The sequence below is a fragment of the Zingiber officinale genome, chromosome 8B (assembly GCF_018446385.1).
Source record: "Zingiber officinale cultivar Zhangliang chromosome 8B, Zo_v1.1, whole genome shotgun sequence".
In the NCBI taxonomy this organism is placed as follows: Eukaryota; Viridiplantae; Streptophyta; class Magnoliopsida; order Zingiberales; family Zingiberaceae; genus Zingiber; species Zingiber officinale.
Window position 1 is genome coordinate 102,745,367 of NC_056001.1, and position 19,660 is coordinate 102,765,026.

Below are 19,660 nucleotides of genomic sequence, written 5' to 3' on the forward strand. Positions count from 1 at the left end.
GATTTTTAATTTATTGTCAGTTATATGAATTTTCTTTTATTTCAACAAATTTAAAACAAAGAATGGATGTGGTTAATTACGGACTCAACAAGAGGAGCGTCAGAATATTATTCAATTATCAATAAAAGTATTATTAAAATTAGTTATTTTAATAATATTACATAAGTAACTCTCTAAAATTTTAAAAATATTTTTAGATAAAATTACTAAAATAATATTAGAGTGAAAAGATAAAGGACTTTGTTTGTTCATATACGTATAAGTATCCAACTATTTTCATAATATTATTTAATATTATTTTTATATCTAAATTGATAGAAGGGATTATGGCAGTTAATATTTTATAATTATTATAATACATATTTAATATATTAAAAATTATTCCTACTATAATATTTATAAAATCGTAATTTAATGAATCTATTTAATATTACATTATAAAATAATTAGATAATTATAGACGATTTAATAGTGGAGTGAGATAACTTTTGATAAATAATCAAAGTGCGGCAAAGTTTCGATGATTTGGAGAAAAAAACAAAGTCCTTTCATTTTTACGTGCTTGCATCAAGATTCACATTTTGAAGATCTGAAAATCTATAAAGATCGCATCCGGCCGAGTCCGGACCCTTCCATTGTTGCGATCTTTCTTTAGGGTTTTATTTTGCTTTCCCGAAAGGTGGCAGTAGGGTTTGGAGGCCCGTCGCTATTCCCAATTCGAGGCGGTCGCCATGGAGTTCGACGAGTACGAGTACCTCGAGAAGACGGTGGAGAATCCTGAGCTCTCCGGGGAGAAGCCGTCAGCCAACGGCGCCGGGGAGAAGGACCGGAAGAAGAGCTCAAAGCACCGCTCGTCTGACGACGCCGACCGCGATTCCGAGCGCCGTTCTAAGCGGTCGAGGTCGGAGGAGAAAAGCAGCCGTGAGCACCGCGATCGGCACCGTGAGAGCGGCTCGTCCCGCCACCGCGACAGGGGTTCACCAGATCGCCGGGACAAGGAGCGGCACAGAGACCGCGACCGGGAACGGGATCGTGAGGGGAGGGAGGCGGAGAGGATCCAAGAGAAGGAGAGGATCAGGGAACGGGAGAAGGAGAAGGAGAAGGAAAAGGAGATGGAAAGGGAAAGGGAAAGGGAGAGAGAAAAAGAAAGAGAAAGGCCGCGGAGGAGCAGTAGCCGTTCAGAGAGGCACAGAGACGAAGAACGGGAGAGATACATAGATAAGAGTAAGGAGAGAGACTACAGAGAAAGAGATCGCGAGTCCAGGTACTGCTTTCTCAGCTTCCTTTCTGTGAAATTTGCAAAGTGTTTTTTTTTTCATGATTTTAAACACACTTGTTTCTATGGATTCTAGCTACCTCGAGAGCGTTAACATCGTACCATTACTCTTGATAATTACACCTAACTCAAGTGTCCCGCTCCCAGTACATTTTTACTCTTAATATGGTCGAATACATTCCTTGACACTGTTGAATGCTGATTTATATTGAAGTGTTTTTTCTATCAATTACATTGTCAATACATATTGCCATTTTGGTCACAGTAGCAAAGCAATTTGAGGACATGCGGGATGCTCCAGTGTTGACTTTTTAATGCTGTGTAGTTTTGCGTGGAGTCTCCTACTATAGTATTTAATGTAGCATTGATTGTTTGTGGAAAAAACAGAATGTCACAAGTTATATAAGAACAGTTACATGGTTAAAAATAGTAAATACAAATTAGAATTTTTCAAATGATATCCTAGGTGGTAGTATCATAGAATGCTTAGACCTATCATCTATCTCAGGAAGGCCATTTTCTAGTGCATTAGTTTCCTTAACATATTGTTATTCATTGAACTACTGGTTGATCAAAAGTCGGTAGTGGATGACTATTTTTTCTCTGGAATATGCCACATGGCTATATGCATTAATTTTTATGGACCAGATCAAGTTTGTCAAGAGAGATTTGACCTAGGAACTTTGAAAGACTCAGGTTCAGGCTCCAGTTAGAAGTTAAAAGAATCTCATGTAATTGGAAGTCTTACAAAATTAAAATAGCAAGCTTTAAAATGTCAAAAGTGAATGTAAGTACAATCCATCCAGTTAAGGTTCAAGGTTGTTGGTTTGTTAAGATCACAAAATGATTTGGATCCTGCTTGGTATCTGGATCATTTAAATCAGTTTGGGTTGTAAAAGGCTTGGTTGTTGTTGTTGTTGGGTTGTAAAATCTTAAAGTTCCAATCACAATCCTGATTACAATGGACCAGGTATATCACTAAACCCATGTTCACTCCTTATAGCTGACTACAAGTCATTTTGTCTGTCTATATTTATTTGATCAGTTAATTCACTTCTTAGGTTGAGATGTCACCAGTAATTATGATCACTTTTGATCTAGAAGAGGATGTTGATTTTTCCATGAGCTATTGGTGCTATTTTTATGCCAGCATTGTAAGATGCCACTGATTGTTAGTTGGTCCAATTATATATATATTGTTGATATGGATTAAGTTGTATTTTTGTCTATTAAATTCAAGATTAACCTTTTAGATGAGATCCAGACAATGAGCGTGTACTTACATTATATTCAAGAAATTTCATTCAGTAATATGTATCCTTTGCTTGATATGGAAACATACTTCATCTTGTTATTGTTCAGTGACAGTCAATGTTTGTTACCTATTCCGTTCTCCTGTGTTGTCAATTGTTGCTACATAAATTTCTAGAATACTATAGCTACTGAGCTATTGATCCATATCCTATCCATAAATTTATTCCTTTATACTTAGTGATTTTGTTCTTAACTGTAAGCCTGCGCATTGTTACATACAAGTGGTGTGATAGTCTCAATTGAGCTTGAGTTTCTTATCCTGAGTGGAGCCCTAGAAATTATATGAACTTCACCTCTATATTGTCCTGTTTGGCAGTTCAAAGGAAAGATGATTGCATTATTATTTGTTAGGATCCCAAGATAAAACATGAAGAGAAAAGGCATAATCATATTTTTAGTTAACATACAAGCCAGAGTATATGCAGTTCTAAGCAAAAGCTAAAGGCATTTTTGATGGTTAAGATATTAGGAAGGATGTAAGGAGAAACTTGTAAACTTGATTTGTGAAATTCAATTTAGATGGAGGGCCTGAGGTTTGAGGAGGGTCTTTTTCTGAGAATTTAGTAGAACTGTACTTTTTGGTCATATTTAGATCTCTAGATTATAAATCATCAAAAGTTTTTTTTAAATATGGCTGCATTGGCAGTGTATCCACATTGCATGCAGCGTGGAACCACATTTCCTATTTCATACGTGGTTAGCTGGTCACCAATTTGTGGTTTGGTGCACTAAATGGTCGTGATAAACTAAATCAAAACCACATGTCATGCTACATAAAGACTATGCTTGGTAAATTGATCCCAATGAATTATTTAAGTTCGTATGATTTTTTTATATTGAATTAGCAGTTGCTTAAGGTAATTAATTTATTAGTGTAAAACTGTAAATTTTATATGGATGTATTATGTGGTAAGCATACAGATATTTTGCTATATGTATTGATACTACATGCATTGTTGTTAATATAATTTAATATAAAATTCCAAAATAGGTTTTTTATCCATCACACATCACTTGCATGTGACACCAGAGGCCTTATCCATTGGGTACCTCAATATGAAAAGGGTGGCAGGAGATACCTCATCACTTCAGCACTCAGATGTGATGGAAATCTATTACCAGTGTCGAGTGTGTAGGGTTATCCTTTTGGGTTTCGGTTGTGTCATGAGTTGAGAAACTTTTTGCTTGCTGAATGATTCACTTGCATAAATTTACATGATCTGGATTGCTTTGATCCCACTAGTTGATTTCTGACTTTATTTTTTAGTTTTTGTGGGATACTGTTTGCATTCTTTAGTTGTAGGTGTTACTTTCCTCCTTGGAGTCTTGGATCACTTCCCAATGGGAAGGGCCATAATTAGCTTGAACTATAATAAAATCTGTGTTAGTTGCCTAGAACGTTCTTCTGCACTTATTGGAGCTTAAATACTACATTTTGGTGTTACTAATTTACATATATTGATTTGTGTCATATCTTCTCTGTAATGAAAGCTCATCTATTGAAATGGCCTAGAATAGTGAAAATGAATCCACCCAGTTAACTTTGTATTTTATGAGGTCTATGCAAATCAATCTTAGTGGCACGATATTAGATTTCCCTTTCATAATTTACCTGGCACCATCCTTGTTGTTCCTTACAGCTTTCCTCTTTCAAACATTCATGTTCCTTTTCTTCCATCTACCTTATTTTAAGAGTTGATATCTCTACCAAAGGTTCTGAAAGTTTGTATGAACTAATAAGATTGGTAAGTTTATCTGCCAATTTGGTTTGTGTGCCTCCTTCATTAGTAGCCACATTGAATAAATGACATGATCCTTGTGATGTTCTACTCAAGATTCATAGTTTATGATTCAATATTCTAAATATCAAACACTAATGCGAACTCGCAGATATGCTAGAGCAAACTCAGATGGCCATCACAAAATGAGCATTGTTGAGGAATTCAGGTCAATAGGATTTAAAGACACATTTTTTTATGAGTTTTTTAAATTAAATTGTCATGAAAACTGGTTGAATGGGGGTGAGATTTGAAGACCATCAGTGATGTCATATTATGAATTTAGATTTTCTGCATCTCAGAACAAGATAGCTGAAATATATTTGTTCTGTTGCAGAAATGCTGGTGGAGTCTTGGGCTTTTCACAGAAGCATTTCTTCTGATGATTATGCAGGATTTATGTTCTGTTGGCTGCACAAATAGCCTTTTTTTTTCCTCTTTAATTTTCTTTGCAGGGTATATCATTAAGACATTCTTTGGTTGATGGTTCCAACATACATCAAATTAAGCCTCTTAGACATAGCATGCCCCAGTTTCTGTTTTTTTAAGGTTAATTTCACGGCCTGCAGCTTCCAAACGTGGCAAAAGTGTTTATCCCTTCACTTATTAAAAAAAACATTTACTAACTTGTGGTTCTTAAATTCTGCTATGCTGTGGACAATGTACTTCTATCACTGAATAATCTTTAATAATCTTGAAGGTTTGCAAACAACAATGCCAAACTTAAATCTTGAATATGATTATGCCATTATGCTATTATTTATCTTTCATCAATGACAATGACCTATTTTCACTCGTAGATTCATGCTATAATGGATTCTAAGTTATCAAGTTGATTGATCATTTTCACTCATAGTTTGTGTATGCTATAATGGGTCTATCTATTCTGGCTCACTGCCTTTTTTGGGGTTTCCTCATGAATTCTTCAATAAAATTTTAAATTGCCTTCAAATCAATTTAACATGCTCCTCAGCTAAAGTTATTTGATTGTCACAGTTATTTGTTCTGAAAAGGAAGGTATTAACATAATGCATGAAGTAATATTATGTATGCATGAAGTAAATTTGTTTGGCTCCTGCTGATATTCACTGATGTTATACAAGATTATTACAATATTATTTTCTTTCTTTTGTTTTTGTTCAGGATATTTGCTGAACTTCGCAACTTTGCTTGGACAGTATTGTGACATATGACCATGAGAACATGCTTCAGTTACTTTCTTATTGCATTCTTTTCAGCTGCAGACCTACTATTTACTTCTATGATTTACCTTGTGCCAAATATTGTCCTGGGATACTAGAACTCTTTTATTTTAAAATTTTTATCAGTTGAATTTCATTGAGCCATTATATTGGCTTTTATTTTATACCATCTCAGACTAAATGAATAAGTTGATTATGACCAGCAAGTTGGCAATCACATATTGTTCTTCTTGGCTATTCTGGATACTTGATTTTCTGCTGTTTCTTTTTACACTAGGCAAGTTATTTTTCTTTTTGCATACAGACATCACCGAGAAAAGAAAGAAGACGGAGCAGCTGAGCCAGAAGCTGATCCTGAACGAGATCAAAGAACCGTATTTGCTTATCAGGTATTTCCTGTCACACGTCTCCTTTCTGTCAAATAAGTATATCTTTGCTCACAACTGTTATGCTGATTGCTTTTACGTGCTTACAGCTTTCTTTGAAGGCAGATGAAAGAGATGTTTATGAATTTTTCTCAAAAGCAGGAAAGGTCAGTATGGAGTTTGTTTAATAATGAGACAAATGATAGTCTATAGATAATTTAATTTATTTACCTATCCTGCTACTTATGCATCACAATTTTTTTTTTCTGTGCAAAGGGCAGTTTACTGTACTATATGGGCTGGCAGTTGATTAACAAAGTAAAAAATTAATTTTGCCATAGGTTTTTAGAAGGTTCTCAGATGGGAATAGAGGAAGATTAAAATGGATGAAATGATCCTACTAAATTACAAAAATCTGTTAGTTTGTAGAATATTGTACTTTCTGGATGGGATAGTCAGAATTGGCATACTAAGAAATCACTATTGTCAAATTACGGAACCACTGCTTTATTTCACATTTCATGTGTTTCTGATGCTGTTCCTTGTCAGAACGGTATGGAAATTCCTAAGAAAAAACATGGTTGAATTTATCAAAGGATCTCATGATAGATGTGCATGATATTAAACTGTGTTGATTTGGGTAGTTCAACACTGAATAAATATTTCAAAATCCTAAAGTGGAAAATAAAAAGTCGATCACTTTTGTGTTATTTATTTTGCAATTTTTTTTTACTTCTCTACTGCCTTGTTAATTACTATTTGAGTTATTTCTTACATTTTTCTTCATATTGGCCTTTTAAATTTTAGTTTAATGAAATCCTTTTATATAGAACCAAACATTTAGATTTGGTAAGATTCTTTTCTTACTTTATTTTATTGTTTAAGGAAAACTTCTTTTACAACAGTTTGGTAGGCTTAACAGTTGTGCTAAATCAAGAATCTACATTAGAAATTTGGATATCTCACGATGTTTCTCATAATGGATTTTTGTTTATCCAGGTGCGTGATGTTCGCCTCATAATGGATCGGAATTCTAGACGTTCTAAAGGAGTTGGGTAAGGTTCCTGCTTTTGATATCTGTCTCACAAACATTTTTTTCAGAAAGTTGAGAAGTGGAAGCATGCGCTGAATTGTATTACCCACCTAGGTTTTGACTAAATGCTATAGTTTACCTACACCATACAGATATTGCTTTTATATCTTTTTAACTGTTCAATTTCATTGTTGATTTAGTTGTCTGAATATTGTGCTCATTATATATTGCTTTTAAGGTTTATTTTCCATGATAAAAAGATCCTATTTTAAATTCCAGGTACATTGAGTTCTATGATGTAATGTCAGTCCCAATGGCGATAGCTCTTTCAGGCCAACTTCTCCTTGGTCAGCCAGTTATGGTGAAACCCTCAGAGGCTGAGAAAAACTTGGTTCAGTCAAACACAACTGCAGGGGGAACAGGGCTAACTGGACCAAATTCAGGTGCTGCTAGGCGGTTATATGTTGGTAATCTTCATTTGAACATAACCGAGCCTCAACTTCGCCAGGTTCTACTTCTAATTATTTGACATCCAACTTTATTTAGGCTTATTTATTTCTTGGCTGGAATGCTTAGATTCAGATATCCAATTTGCTTGCCTACTGGACCAAATACATTTCATGTTTCACTTTTGATTATGAGTGCTGTTTGGCCTTTGCTATATTGCTTGCATTGCAGATCTTCCAAAATTCAGAAAATAATTTTTTTGCTCTTGTATCGTCTGTCTAAATAGTCTACATTTTCAAACAGAACATAGAACCTCATAAAACATATGAAAACATAGTGTTTAATTGCAATTCTGTTTGGCAAAGATATGAATAGAAATCTTGCCACTGGGTTACAGTTTCAGCTATGGAGACTCACTACTATGGTTTTAAATCTTGACCCATATCGGAGTTTCGGTTTATGACCAAAATGATACAGTTTCTTATCATGTCGTACTGATATAGTTTTAGTATTTTTAAAATATAAAATATATTAATTAAAAATAAATTTTTTAATCTAAATATTAAAAAAATTAAAAATAAGGGATCTCGGTGCCTCCATGTGATAAATAAATAAAAAAAATTATTATATATTTTTGGAATTAAAGCAAATATATATATATATATATATATGGGTTGATTAAGCCTCTTTAAATTATCTTATTTATAGTTAGGAGTGGATTGAAATTATTAATTTAAGTTTAATTATTAACCTAAGTTTTCTGCATCCCACCTGCATGCCTGTGGGCGTCCCGATTGCTACCCTGAAGAGGTCTTTGTAGGATCGCGGTGCCTTTGCAACTCTGCACTGACCCCACGGGGTCGCGGAGGCCCCTGCGATCTCCGTGAGTCACGGCGGGGATGCCCATTGGCACGCGGTCGCGTGCCAATGTCGGGCGGTGGACGGAATGACAAATTTTGCAAATTTTAAACCATGTTCACTACCTCAATAGAAATTGGAATCATGCCATCTATTCTTCCAGATCACATTGACTTGTTGGAACAAAACCAAAGGCATATATTTTTCTACAATGAAGGCTGTTTTGGCATCTATTCTTCCCACATCTATCATGATTGCTGAAGATCAGAGCTGCATAGGTCTGACATCTGATTAGTTCCATGTAGTATGATTATCCTGCAGTCACAATGCTGACTGGGACTTGGTGCTCGGTTTGCCCAACACAAGTCATTATAACCCATTTGATTAAATTGGATTCACAGATTGGAGATGGGTATTCGAATTGAAATTTAAAGGCAGAGTAGAATTTTTACATTTTTGGCCTGTTTCTTCCTGATTCATGCATTCACCTTTGCATTTGTTTGGTAATTGATAATCTTCTGCCCCAATATTCAGCTTGTCTAAGTCAGCCATCCAATTCATCTGTATGCCTTTCTCCAATTCTCTGTCTGTATCTGTCTAAATATTTGGATTTACACTTGAATCATGTAGTAACTGCACCGAGTACTCACTCCACCTTTCATAGTAACACTTGAATCTGTCTTTGAGATAAGTAGTTGATCTAGTTTAGTTCTGATAGATCCAACTGCAAACTATTGTACGTCTGGTTGATTGTCTTTTTTTCTATTGTTTTCTTCTATATCTCCTGTTAACTTATTTCTCAGAGAATAGTGCACATGTAGATTGTGTAGGCCATATTTGCAGGAATAAGGCAACCTAGAAACTAGGCTGGATTGCTATATAGATGCTATAACTATCAGACAATTTGATCTTCACTTGATGACTTTTGGATTCTATGTTTAGGTCTTTGAACCATTTGGACAAGTTGAGCTAGTTCAATTGCCCCTTGATCCGCTTACCGGGCTTTGCAAAGGCTATGGTTTTATACAGGTGAATACTGTATTAAGATTTTCTTGGCTGATTGCTATGGCTATAACTAAAATCTGATCATATTTATTTTTAGTTTGCTCGTCTTGAAGATGCGAGAGCTGCACAGAGTTTAAATGGGCAATTAGAAATTGCTGGCAGGACAATAAAGGTTCTTATTATTATTATTTTTTTTCAGTTTCTTATATATTCATGACTTGGAGTTGATGATGTGATTCACAATTTTGTTTGTTATTTGTCAATTTTCACCTAGGTTTCAGCTGTGACGGATCAAACTGGAGTTCAAGATACTGGGACAAATGCTGCTGATCTTGATGATGATGAAGGCGGAGGCTTGGTTTGCATCTGCTTCTTTATTATTGCATTTAATAATTTCTTGCAGTAACATGTGATAAGTTATTATTAGGCATGCTACTTTTACCAGAAATAAGTGTGTTGTCATCTTTCTAGTGTTTTGATATGCCATATTTTGTTGCAGATTGTGCTAAGAAGCATGATCCTTGTTATTTTTTCTGCTTGAAGTTTATCCTACTAGCATCACTGTTGTAATTTTTGGTGCTAGGGAGCTCCATGCTCAGTTCCAAATGGACAAGTATGGTGATCCATGGCGTGCTTATTTCTCAGGTAGCTAATATTTTTGGTATTGGTTGGGCTCCATCCCATTTCAACATAAAATGAAACGACATTTATACCTGAGTCATATGGGCACATAGACAAGTGCTGTGTTATATGGGCACATAAACAAGTGCTGTGCTTAGATCGAGGGGTTCCTCCTCCAAAGGTGCTACCCTTTTTGGGATGGATTGTGTTCTGCCCTGACTTCAACAGCAATATTTGGATAGGTGGCTTTTTTGTTGAGATTCTAGTTGCAATAATTTCTAACTACTGCTTGAATGAGGCAATTAGAAGAACCATATAAAATGGCAGAATTGAAAATGAGATTAATTTTTCCATGGCAAACCTACAATTTGCCTCTTGGCAAAAGGCACGAAAGATAGTATGGCTGCAACAAGTTTTTGTAGTTTCATATATAGTTGTGCATATGGATGCATATTTCTATAATTTTCAATTTGTTCACTTAGATTAATATTAATGTGTGAGGTTAATAGAAAAACATATTATTTTCCATTAGCAATTAGGTGTAGCTCAAATAGACATGGTTAAATGAGAGAAAATAAGTTGAAATTATTGTATATGTTTAAAGGTGGCCATTACATATAATAATTGAATGAGTTAAGATCAATTGGAGTGGACATGACTCCAAAGAAAATTTTAGTTGATGCAATGTATGACTAAATTGATTTAAATTTTATAATGATATATCAAGCTAAATGGTGGAATATTCATGTATTTGAACCCAAATGGTTGGGGCATTCAAGGCTTTTGATAAAGAGTCTGATGGTGTTCAAATAGCCCAATCTAATTGTTAGTTTTTACTAGCTTAATCATTTTAGGATTTAAAATGCAATCATGCATGATTTTTTGTGTGCGCTATGTTTAGTTGCAAAATTTCCTGGATTTCATTAAGTCAATTCATCTTTTTGTCTAAGAAGCTACTATTGATTCGCTTCACAGGGAGAGGAACTTTCTTTTTTCTTGGATAATCAGGAGTGTAGTGCTGGAATAGGAAATTTGTATTTTCTTGATGGATGAAATAACTCAAACTAAGTTTATGAGTGCCATGACATTGTGTCAACTGATTGGAATTTCATGGTTAAAACAGCTTGGTTGAATTTTTTGACCGACTTTTTCTGACATTTGTACATAGAATACAAGTTCATTATCAAACAAAATTTGAGGTTTATAGCGCAAATTCTCATGGAATTTATGCATCAACCAGATTCAATCTTTCTATGGAGATTAATTCAGCAAATCCATGATTTCTTGAACTTTGATACCTTACCCATGAATTGTCCTCTCTCTTTTCTACCTTCTCTTTTACTTATTTATTTATTGACTATAATTTTTTTATATGAACTTGATTTATATTGCCATTTGGATATAATAGTTGGTTTGATGTTGACCATTTTTGCCATGTGACATCAAATCCATGATTTCTGACTTTTGCTTGTTACACATATTTGCAGTCTCTCAATGCTAGTTCCAGAGCACTTTTGATGCAGAAATTGGCAGGCACTGCTGGCAGGTATTGTACTAGTGAACTGATCTCTATTATTAAATGTGTGATCTTGTATAGTTAATTATTTGGTTTTGGCACATGCTATAGAGAAAATTGTGTTTGGTTCAAAGAATGGAACTGATGTGGAATAAAATAACTCTTCCTAGGGAAGGGAATTAATTATTTGGTTTTGGCACATGCTATAGAGAAAATTGTGTTTGGTTCAAAGAATGGAACTGATGTGGAATAAAATAACTCTTCCTAGGGAATGGAATTGACTAGGAATATAATAGGAATGTGTGTTCTTTGGTTTGATTCATAGAATGAATAGATGTTTCATTTAAATCCTACTGCTTGGCTTGTTAAAAGTTGTAAATTTATAGACTGAATATTCTTCACAATAATAAAGTACATCCTATCTGGCTTGTCTAGCTTGCAAGATCTGCCTTCTTTGGATGATAAATTGTGTACAAATTTTGTTTTTGTTCTTATGATCATCTGCAGTATTCCTGGAACTCTTGCTGCTCCTGCTGCCAATCCTGCCCTTCTCACTCCAGCTGCATCAATTCTGGGTCCTTCTATGATTCCTTCAATTCTACAGCCTTCTGTACCTCCATTTGTAGGCCTTCCAACTTCAGGTCTGCCAGTTGCTTCAACAGCTGCAGCTCCTCCTCTACATACTGCTGGGGTCCCTAGTGAATGTTTACTGCTGAAGAATATGTTTGATCCTACTGTGGAGGTTAGTTTGCTGGATTTTATTAATTTCCTTTTCTCTGTTATCTGATGTGACTTCTTGATATGTATTTCTGTCATTAATAACTATGCTGGTGTGATTAACTGTTTTTGTTTTAAATTTTCTTTACAGAGTGAACCAGATTTTGATTTAGACATTAAGGAGGATGTGCATGATGAATGCTCCAAGTTTGGAACAGTAAAGCACATTTACGTGGACAAGTTAGTTCTCAATGATATTGCACTATCATAACTTTCAATTTCTTTGTCCAGTTAAATTTCTAGCTTGGGGTGTTATTTTTGCTTGTTAACATCATTAGAATTGATCCAAGTTGCTACTAAGTTTGGTATGTTATAGAACTTCCAAGTTTCTAGATTAGATTAATCTTGTTTTATTTCAACAGCAGGATTTAGATCAGATTGACTTGACTTGGAATAATTGTAGGATCAGGTTCTTGCTGGGTTAAGCTCTCATGAACAATTTCAGATTTATAGGGATGCTGATTACGGATGAGTTAGCTTCAATCTAATATAGAGTGATGAAATAGTGAAATTATAAACTGAATCATCTCCCTTTTTATATCCTGATTAAAATATCTCAATTAATACATCAGACTCCTTTTTATGTGGAGAAACATATGCCTAAGACTTCTGTCAATTGATTTTGTACTACCATTTTTCTCAATTTATCTTACTAGTGTTCCGCATGGTTCCTGGTCAAAAGAGAGTAAATGAAACTTTTTTTTATTTCTTGTTTGTACATTCTCATATGCATGTTATGAAAAGCTGTTAACCAAGATTTTTCTTTATGTTATTGTAAATCGAATGAATATCTATTAATTAGTAAACAAGCTATCGGAATTTGCCATCTGTTAATTGGTATCTGTTACTAGTTTATATTTTATAATACACTTTTCCTCTCCTTGTTAATTAGTAAACAAGCTTATTGAATTTGCTCATCCAACAAGACACTCTTTCTCTCCTTTGTCAGAATCACATTGCAAATCTTGTGTACACTTCAGATACAGGGTAAAACACTATATATAGCCAATATGTAGACTAAATGGGCCAATATGTGGCCAAGCACCATGTGTGCTGCATATGCTATTGAGTTTCATTCTGTAGATGAAAAAAATCTAATGAATTAAGTCAAATGCAACCAAACTAAAGGTGGCTTGACCAAATAAGAGTTTCCAGCCTTAGTCTATACTCTATGGTTTGAAGTGTGCAATATACAGTTGCTCAACCATATGGCATCAGCATACGTTTGAGGCTTTGAGATCTTGGTCACTTTGTTCTTAATCTTATACTACTACTAGCAACAATTATTATTCTGTTATTTTATTCTCGATCAAATTCAAATGTTAGATCTATTGTACAATGGCGGTTTCTGTTTTTTCCATTGACCTTTAGGTGGTGATCTAGTCCATCATAATTTCTGCTATTTAGCATTATTTTGAGCTTAACTTTGATGTGTACCTGTCAAACAGAAATAGTGCTGGGTATGTATATCTCCACTTTGACGATGTAACCTCATCCATGAAAGCACAGAACGCACTTCATGGGAGGTGGTTTGCTGGAAAGATGATCACTGCAACTTACATGGTAATCGACACTCTCCTTATTTTGTAGTGTCAACTGGTCGATGCTAACTTGACTAATTATGAATCCAGGCCCCCCAGCAGTATATGGCAAAATTTCCAAATGCTAGCTGAGATCATATCAAAAGGAGACAGAATAGCTAGTAGGGCAAGTGTTGTAGATGGTCTAGTTTTTTTATTGTCTGTTCCGAGCAATCATTATTTTTTTTTCCCTGCAGCATGGAAGAAAGTTTCGTGGTTCATTAGACAAACTCAGGTGCTCCAATTTCTAGTTGAAAGATGTTTTGTCTTTTGAAGCTCTCGGTATCATAGAATTTTCCATTTTTCTCCACATTATTGAACACTTTCTAAGAGCCTGATACCATAACCTTGGGACTTTTTTTTATGTATAATCTTCCTTCGCTCGTCGAGTACTGATAGTTTATCATCCCGGGGTGCCTAGGGTTCCTGAGCGAGTCATTTGCAACTACTGTAATCTTGATTGTTGTACTGATGAAATGATTAGTGGATTAATTATCTTGGATGTATGCATTGATGAACTAATTGTTACTAGTAGAAACCATTTGTTAAATTTGCTACTTTCTAGTTCTTCGATTTGTCCCTAAATGTGTTTCAAAATCAATTTACTTGTTTTATTATTTTTTTTTATTGCCTTATATAAGTTTTCAAATCTTAAAATTTTATTCACTTTGTAACTAAATAAAAATCATGTAAATTTCCAAATCTTAAAAAAAAAAAATTCACTTTTTAACTAAATATAATAAAAATAATATTAAACGGGAAAAAAATTATGTTTAGTTTGATGGAATATATATTTGATTTTAATTTAAAATGTTTGAATTAAAGAATAATTATATTTATTTTTAAACTTTTTAAATAGTGTTAAATTTAATAATTATATTAAGTTAGGAAAAAAATTATGTTCATTTATTAAAATATATATTTGATTTTAATTTAAATGTTAAATTTGAATTATATTTATTTTTAAATTTTTTATATTAAAAAAATACGATTGGTAATTAGATAATAATATTTGTATATGGGAATTAAATAGTTATGGTTGAAAAATTTTCTCCCAATTTACTCGTTAAACAAAATTTTGAAGGGACAGGGTCGCTTTTAGTCGCCTTTATAGAGGTTTAAATGACTTAGCTTTGAAGTATACAATACAAACATCAACTGATTTTTTTTGTTTATTATATTTTTCAAAGCTCTAACTAAACTAACCAACAACTAATAACAAAGTTCATATGCTTTTCCACTTTCTTTAAAAAACTAGGAGGTTGACATATTTCTCTTTTATATATATATATATATATATATATTATTTTTTTTTTGAATGATTTTAAACGAAGATAAATGTATTCGTCTAAGCTCTAGAGCATGTCTACGTCATTAAACATGAATGTGATATAAGAATAATGATATATTTAAGGAAAAAAATTCAAGGAAAAATTCAAGAATAGACACAAGTTATGATTCATCATTTCACTTTTTGTAGGCCCCATCACTTTATATGTCTATCCTTGAACTTTTTCTTAAATTTTTTTCCTTGAGCATATCATTTTTCGTGATATAAAACATGAATGTGGCCTAAGATAATGGTATAATGACATGTCTTTTTAGTTATCTAGGTATTTAAGGATTGGGTTTTTAATTGATGATTTTTTTAATTGGTAGTTGACCTAAAAATATTAGGTTGATGGGCTATTTGTTACAATCACTTCTTGATTTATCCTAGTAGATGGTGGAACATTTCCATGAGGCCGGATTGGTTACTTCAAGATTAGTCGGTGTAATTAAAAAAAATATAAATATGAGATAACCTTCAAAGACTGACAGAGTTACATCAACATCACATGCAAGTACTGTGTGTGAAATGCATCGTGGGTCATCTAATCCCATATAGAAGGTCGTTGCGTTGGGTAAATTTTTTTATAATTTATCTCTTTTCATATCGTATATGTTATTCTGAATGTGATGATGTCTTATTAAATTGAGAGCAGTGCAAAGATTTGAGAAATTTTGTCTAAAACTTATAATATTGAAAGAAATAGTTACCATTATTGGTGGGTGGCTTAACTCTTTGTCCAAAATCAAAATCCAAATCCAAATCCAAATCGAAATGAAGAACATTATTTGGTAACATTCCTCTCCTGGTCCATTAACTTGGACTAAAACACAGAGAACATATTCAAATATTTTAACCCTATGTTTGCGAGGAGGTGAAAAAAAAGGAGAGCTACGGTTAAAGGGGAAAATTTAAATCTTGTTTTAGAAGGTTTACAAGGGAGTGAACTAAGGAAAGAAATGGAAGAGTAAACTTTGTAAAATGGGTAAGAGGGAAAAAATTGTTTCAATTTTATCCTTCATAATATTAATTTCCAAATGGCAAGCGGACCACTATGACTCTCTTACATCATATATCCAGTTCATAAAAAAATAGACTAGGATAGTCCACTCTTAATTACGATTGGATCATGATCATGATTTAGTCGCAATTAATTACGATCCTTTCTTGGGTTCATCATCCCCACCAGGTTATAATTTGGATTGGAGCGGACGATCTGAGACCGTCAAAAATGGACAAGTGTCCAGATTGTCGGGCGCTGAGCAGGGGGCGGTCTCTGGACGCCCGCTCCGACCCATACTATAACTTGGTGGGGACAGCGAACTCATAAAGGAGATCCTTTGAATCGCTTTTTATGGTCGAGAGGATGGTCCTTTTACATGTATTGATGGGATGAATGACCCCTACTTGTAAAATAGGTGGGGACCATTTATCCCCACCAATGCATGCAAAATGATTATCCTCTGGACTATAAAAAGTGATCCAAATGATCTAACCTCGTGAACCCAAGAAGGAACCACAATCAATTATGATAGAATCTAATTACGATTTGACTGTAATTCGGAATGGTCTATCTTCCCGACTGCTCTAGTGTCGGGTCCCACTTCGTCTTCGCCACCTCTGACCTCCGCCCCACCTCCACGCACCGCAGATTCGACCCCACTGCCCTCTCTTCCATCCCCGCCACCATCTACCGCTTTGTCCATTTCAAGGATGGCGGCGGGCTCAAATGCACTATCTACCTCTCTAAGCTTGTTGATGGAGAGGAAGCTCGGGTGCTCCCCACGTACGGCTGGTGTTAGCAACGTTCTGATCCCTACGAAGACTCTGGAGCTAGCGGAGGAGGGTAGGCGCCGGTCCCTCTTCCTTCAGCTCAAGGGAGGTCGACGTCAAGCAGGGGTTCGCGAAGGAAATCCCTACGCCGGTGCCCAAGTCCCTTGCTCCTAAGTCATAACTCGTCGAAGATCTTGTTACAAAATCTTGATTCTTTGCTATGTACAAGGTGAATGCTTAATAACTTACAGCATTTCTCCATGCTTCTGTTTCGAATTCTTCTCATCTCTTTGATGAATTCATCATTCTAGATGGTTTAATTTGATTCATTGTTTCAGAAAGTATATATTTGCTGCTCTACGAGCTTCTTTGTTTTTTTTTTCATTCCTCTCATTAAAATTTCATAAATAGAAATGCAAAAGAAACTTCCACATGACTGGATGTTTCTCACTCGGTCGTCTTAAAAAATTTCTTTTACAAATATTTAACATCATTAATTTATCTTTCCTCGATCACACTTGGTACTTAAGTTGGCACACCATTAAATACATTCTTCTTTCTTTCATTAGCTTATAGTGGTTTATAAAACTTCAAATAACAATCAAGGTCTATCTCCCAACTATTCGTGTGATCATCTACGTAGTTAGTTGGTTCAATGTCAATAGAGATTTGTTTTTTAATATTCGAGTAAATAAAAAATTTAGAGTACAGATGGTATTTTTCAAAAGTGAGTATAATTTGGTATTTTTAACTTTCATTACCTTCACTTTCCTCTAACCAAAGTAACACCTGTTAACTTTCCATCCCAAGTAATTTGAATCTGTTAATTGAGCTTTCCCTTTCCCTTCCCTTCCTTCCCCTTAACATACTATTTGAAAGGAGGTGAGGGGAGGAGAGGAAAAGGTAAGGAGAAAGGAAGTTTGAAATCCTATTTAAGAAGAAGTGAGCAATGGAAAGAAAATATAAGAAAGGGTAAGTTTTAACTTTCCTTATCTACAAAATGAAAGAATTTATTGCACATCGATTTAGAGTGTAAGAAATGGTAAGAGAAACTGAAAAAATTTATGTTCTAATTTATCCCTATTTATTATATTAATTTTAAAAATTATTATTTTAGGTATTCTTTGCATCGCATGAAAAACATTCGCACTTTGTCGACACAGACGCCGATGTTGACTTTAACGTCGACGTCGATTTCAACGCCGACGCCTACTTCAACGTTGACACCAACACCGACTTCGACACTGATGCCGACTTTGACGCTGACGTCGATTTAACAACTGAGCTAAAATTATTTGAATGCGTAAGTCTTAATCAATAAATATATGTGAGATGCACTAGGTTTTTAAACACATAAGTCTTTTAACAAAAGTGAGATTAATTTTATAACTTTATATATTTAACATTTATTATTCTCACTTTTCTCCCAAAATGGTAACACATGTTATGTTAATAAACCTTTCTTCTCTCCCAAACAAGAAGAATATAAATATTTAACTTCCCTTCCTTCCCCTTCCCCTTCCCCTTCCGCTTCGCTCATCCCACCTAAACAAAGGGTAATTTGAATCTTCCCTCGCCCCATCGAAAAAGTTAAAGTGCGCTATTGTTCTGACCCTTCTGAATTCTCATTAGGAGAGAGAGATTGTCGCCTTTGATCTTCTTCTTGTTGTTGCGACTGCTGCAGGTGATCGGTGCTTGCGATGCCCTGCCCTATATGCTGATAGAAATGACTCAAGGAATGAGGATTGAAAATTCCGACTTGCGCATGTTGTGACAATTCGAGCTCTAATCTTGGCAGACCCTGTTTCTATCTGTAGTCTTTAATAGCATAAAACAAAAACAAAATAAAAACAATAATAACACAGTAATCTTTTGAGATGAACTTGGTCAACGATCACAGCTTGTCGTCGAAAAAGCGATCATGAAACTGAATCGAAAAGCTCTTCACAAGGTTCACGAACCAAAAGCTCTTCTCGAATGTTCTTCTCTTTGCTCCCGATCACCTCGATAGATGTCTCTCGAGATTTCTTGGATGCCTATTTATAAGATGAAAGCATCGATACGTAACTGATGCTCTGATGGCTCTATTAATCACAATATAAGTTGAGTAAGATGAATTGTTGCACAAAGAAAGGATCAACACCTCTCAACCTCTAACGTGCGAAAGAAGAGGAAGAGAGAAAAGAGATCACACTGAGCAACAATATAAAGACACACAAAAGGAGAGCAAATACGAGAAAGAAGAAGAAGAGTTACCGTGGTTCGACGGCGTGCTTACTTCACATAAAGGGCGAAGCTTTATTAGAATTCTTTCTACACAATAGAATCACATTACACGATTCTTATGATTGTTGTTGTACAATAGGTTTACAATGATCCCTATAAATAATGGATAAACCCTAGACCCGGTAGAATTCTGGTATAAAAAATTATAACAGAATTATGTTATGCAAAATCGTAACAGAATTCTGTTATATAAAATCGTAACAGAATTTTATTATGAAAGAAAAATCTAACATCCATCCATTGATCTCATCCAAATATGAGTCACCCGTTAACAATCTCGAATATTCATCCCTTCGAAGAACACGAGTATCTGAATAAAGCTCCACCTGGATCTTTGGGTCTGAGCTTCCTTTCTCTAGCATTTAGAGATATGAATTAAGGGGGAGTTTGATTCAAATTTATCAATCAGAATAGTAATGGGTTTGATTACGACTCAATAGGAATGGAAATCAGGATTGCATTATCAATGTTTAGTTCAAAGTCTGGAATGAATATGATT

General features: G+C 34.6%; 1 protein-coding gene across 4 annotated transcripts; it reads left to right on the top strand.

Annotated features, from left to right (window-relative positions):
* The first annotated feature begins 635 nt into the window (after positions 1–635).
* On the top strand, positions 636–14,322 carry LOC122016155 (RNA-binding protein 39-like). 4 transcript variants are annotated; one of them, XM_042573375.1, is made up of 15 exons: positions 636–1,264; positions 4,481–4,537; positions 5,875–5,959; positions 6,046–6,102; positions 6,935–6,990; positions 7,248–7,476; positions 9,216–9,302; positions 9,376–9,450; positions 9,553–9,636; positions 11,387–11,445; positions 11,923–12,157; positions 12,284–12,372; positions 13,641–13,755; positions 13,824–13,899; positions 13,970–14,322. In XM_042573375.1, exons 1-14 carry the CDS (start codon positions 732–734, stop codon positions 13,863–13,865), a joined length of 1,803 nt encoding a protein of 600 aa, XP_042429309.1. In that variant the 5' UTR covers positions 636–731; the 3' UTR covers positions 13,866–13,899; positions 13,970–14,322. The 4 variants fall into 4 exon arrangements, with proteins under 4 accessions (XP_042429309.1, XP_042429310.1, XP_042429311.1 ...); XM_042573376.1 differs by having other exon boundaries at positions 13,824–13,894; XM_042573378.1 differs by lacking the exons at positions 636–1,264; positions 4,481–4,537 and adding exons at positions 4,836–4,917; positions 5,512–5,579.
* The last annotated feature ends 5,338 nt before the right edge of the window (positions 14,323–19,660 follow it).

What these genes read in the sequence shown, in the direction of transcription:
- LOC122016155 (XM_042573375.1), top strand. Translation starts at nt 732, where the DNA reads ATGGAGTTCGACGAGTACGAGTACCTCGAGAAGACGGTGGAGAATCCT. An exon ending in AGCATTGTTGAGGAATTCAG is followed by an intron (nt 4,538 to 5,874) that starts GTCAATAGGATT and finishes TTTTGCATACAG; the next exon opens with ACATCACCGAGAAAAGAAAG. An exon ending in TTGCTGGCAGGACAATAAAG is followed by an intron (nt 9,451 to 9,552) that starts GTTCTTATTATT and finishes ATTTTCACCTAG; the next exon opens with GTTTCAGCTGTGACGGATCA.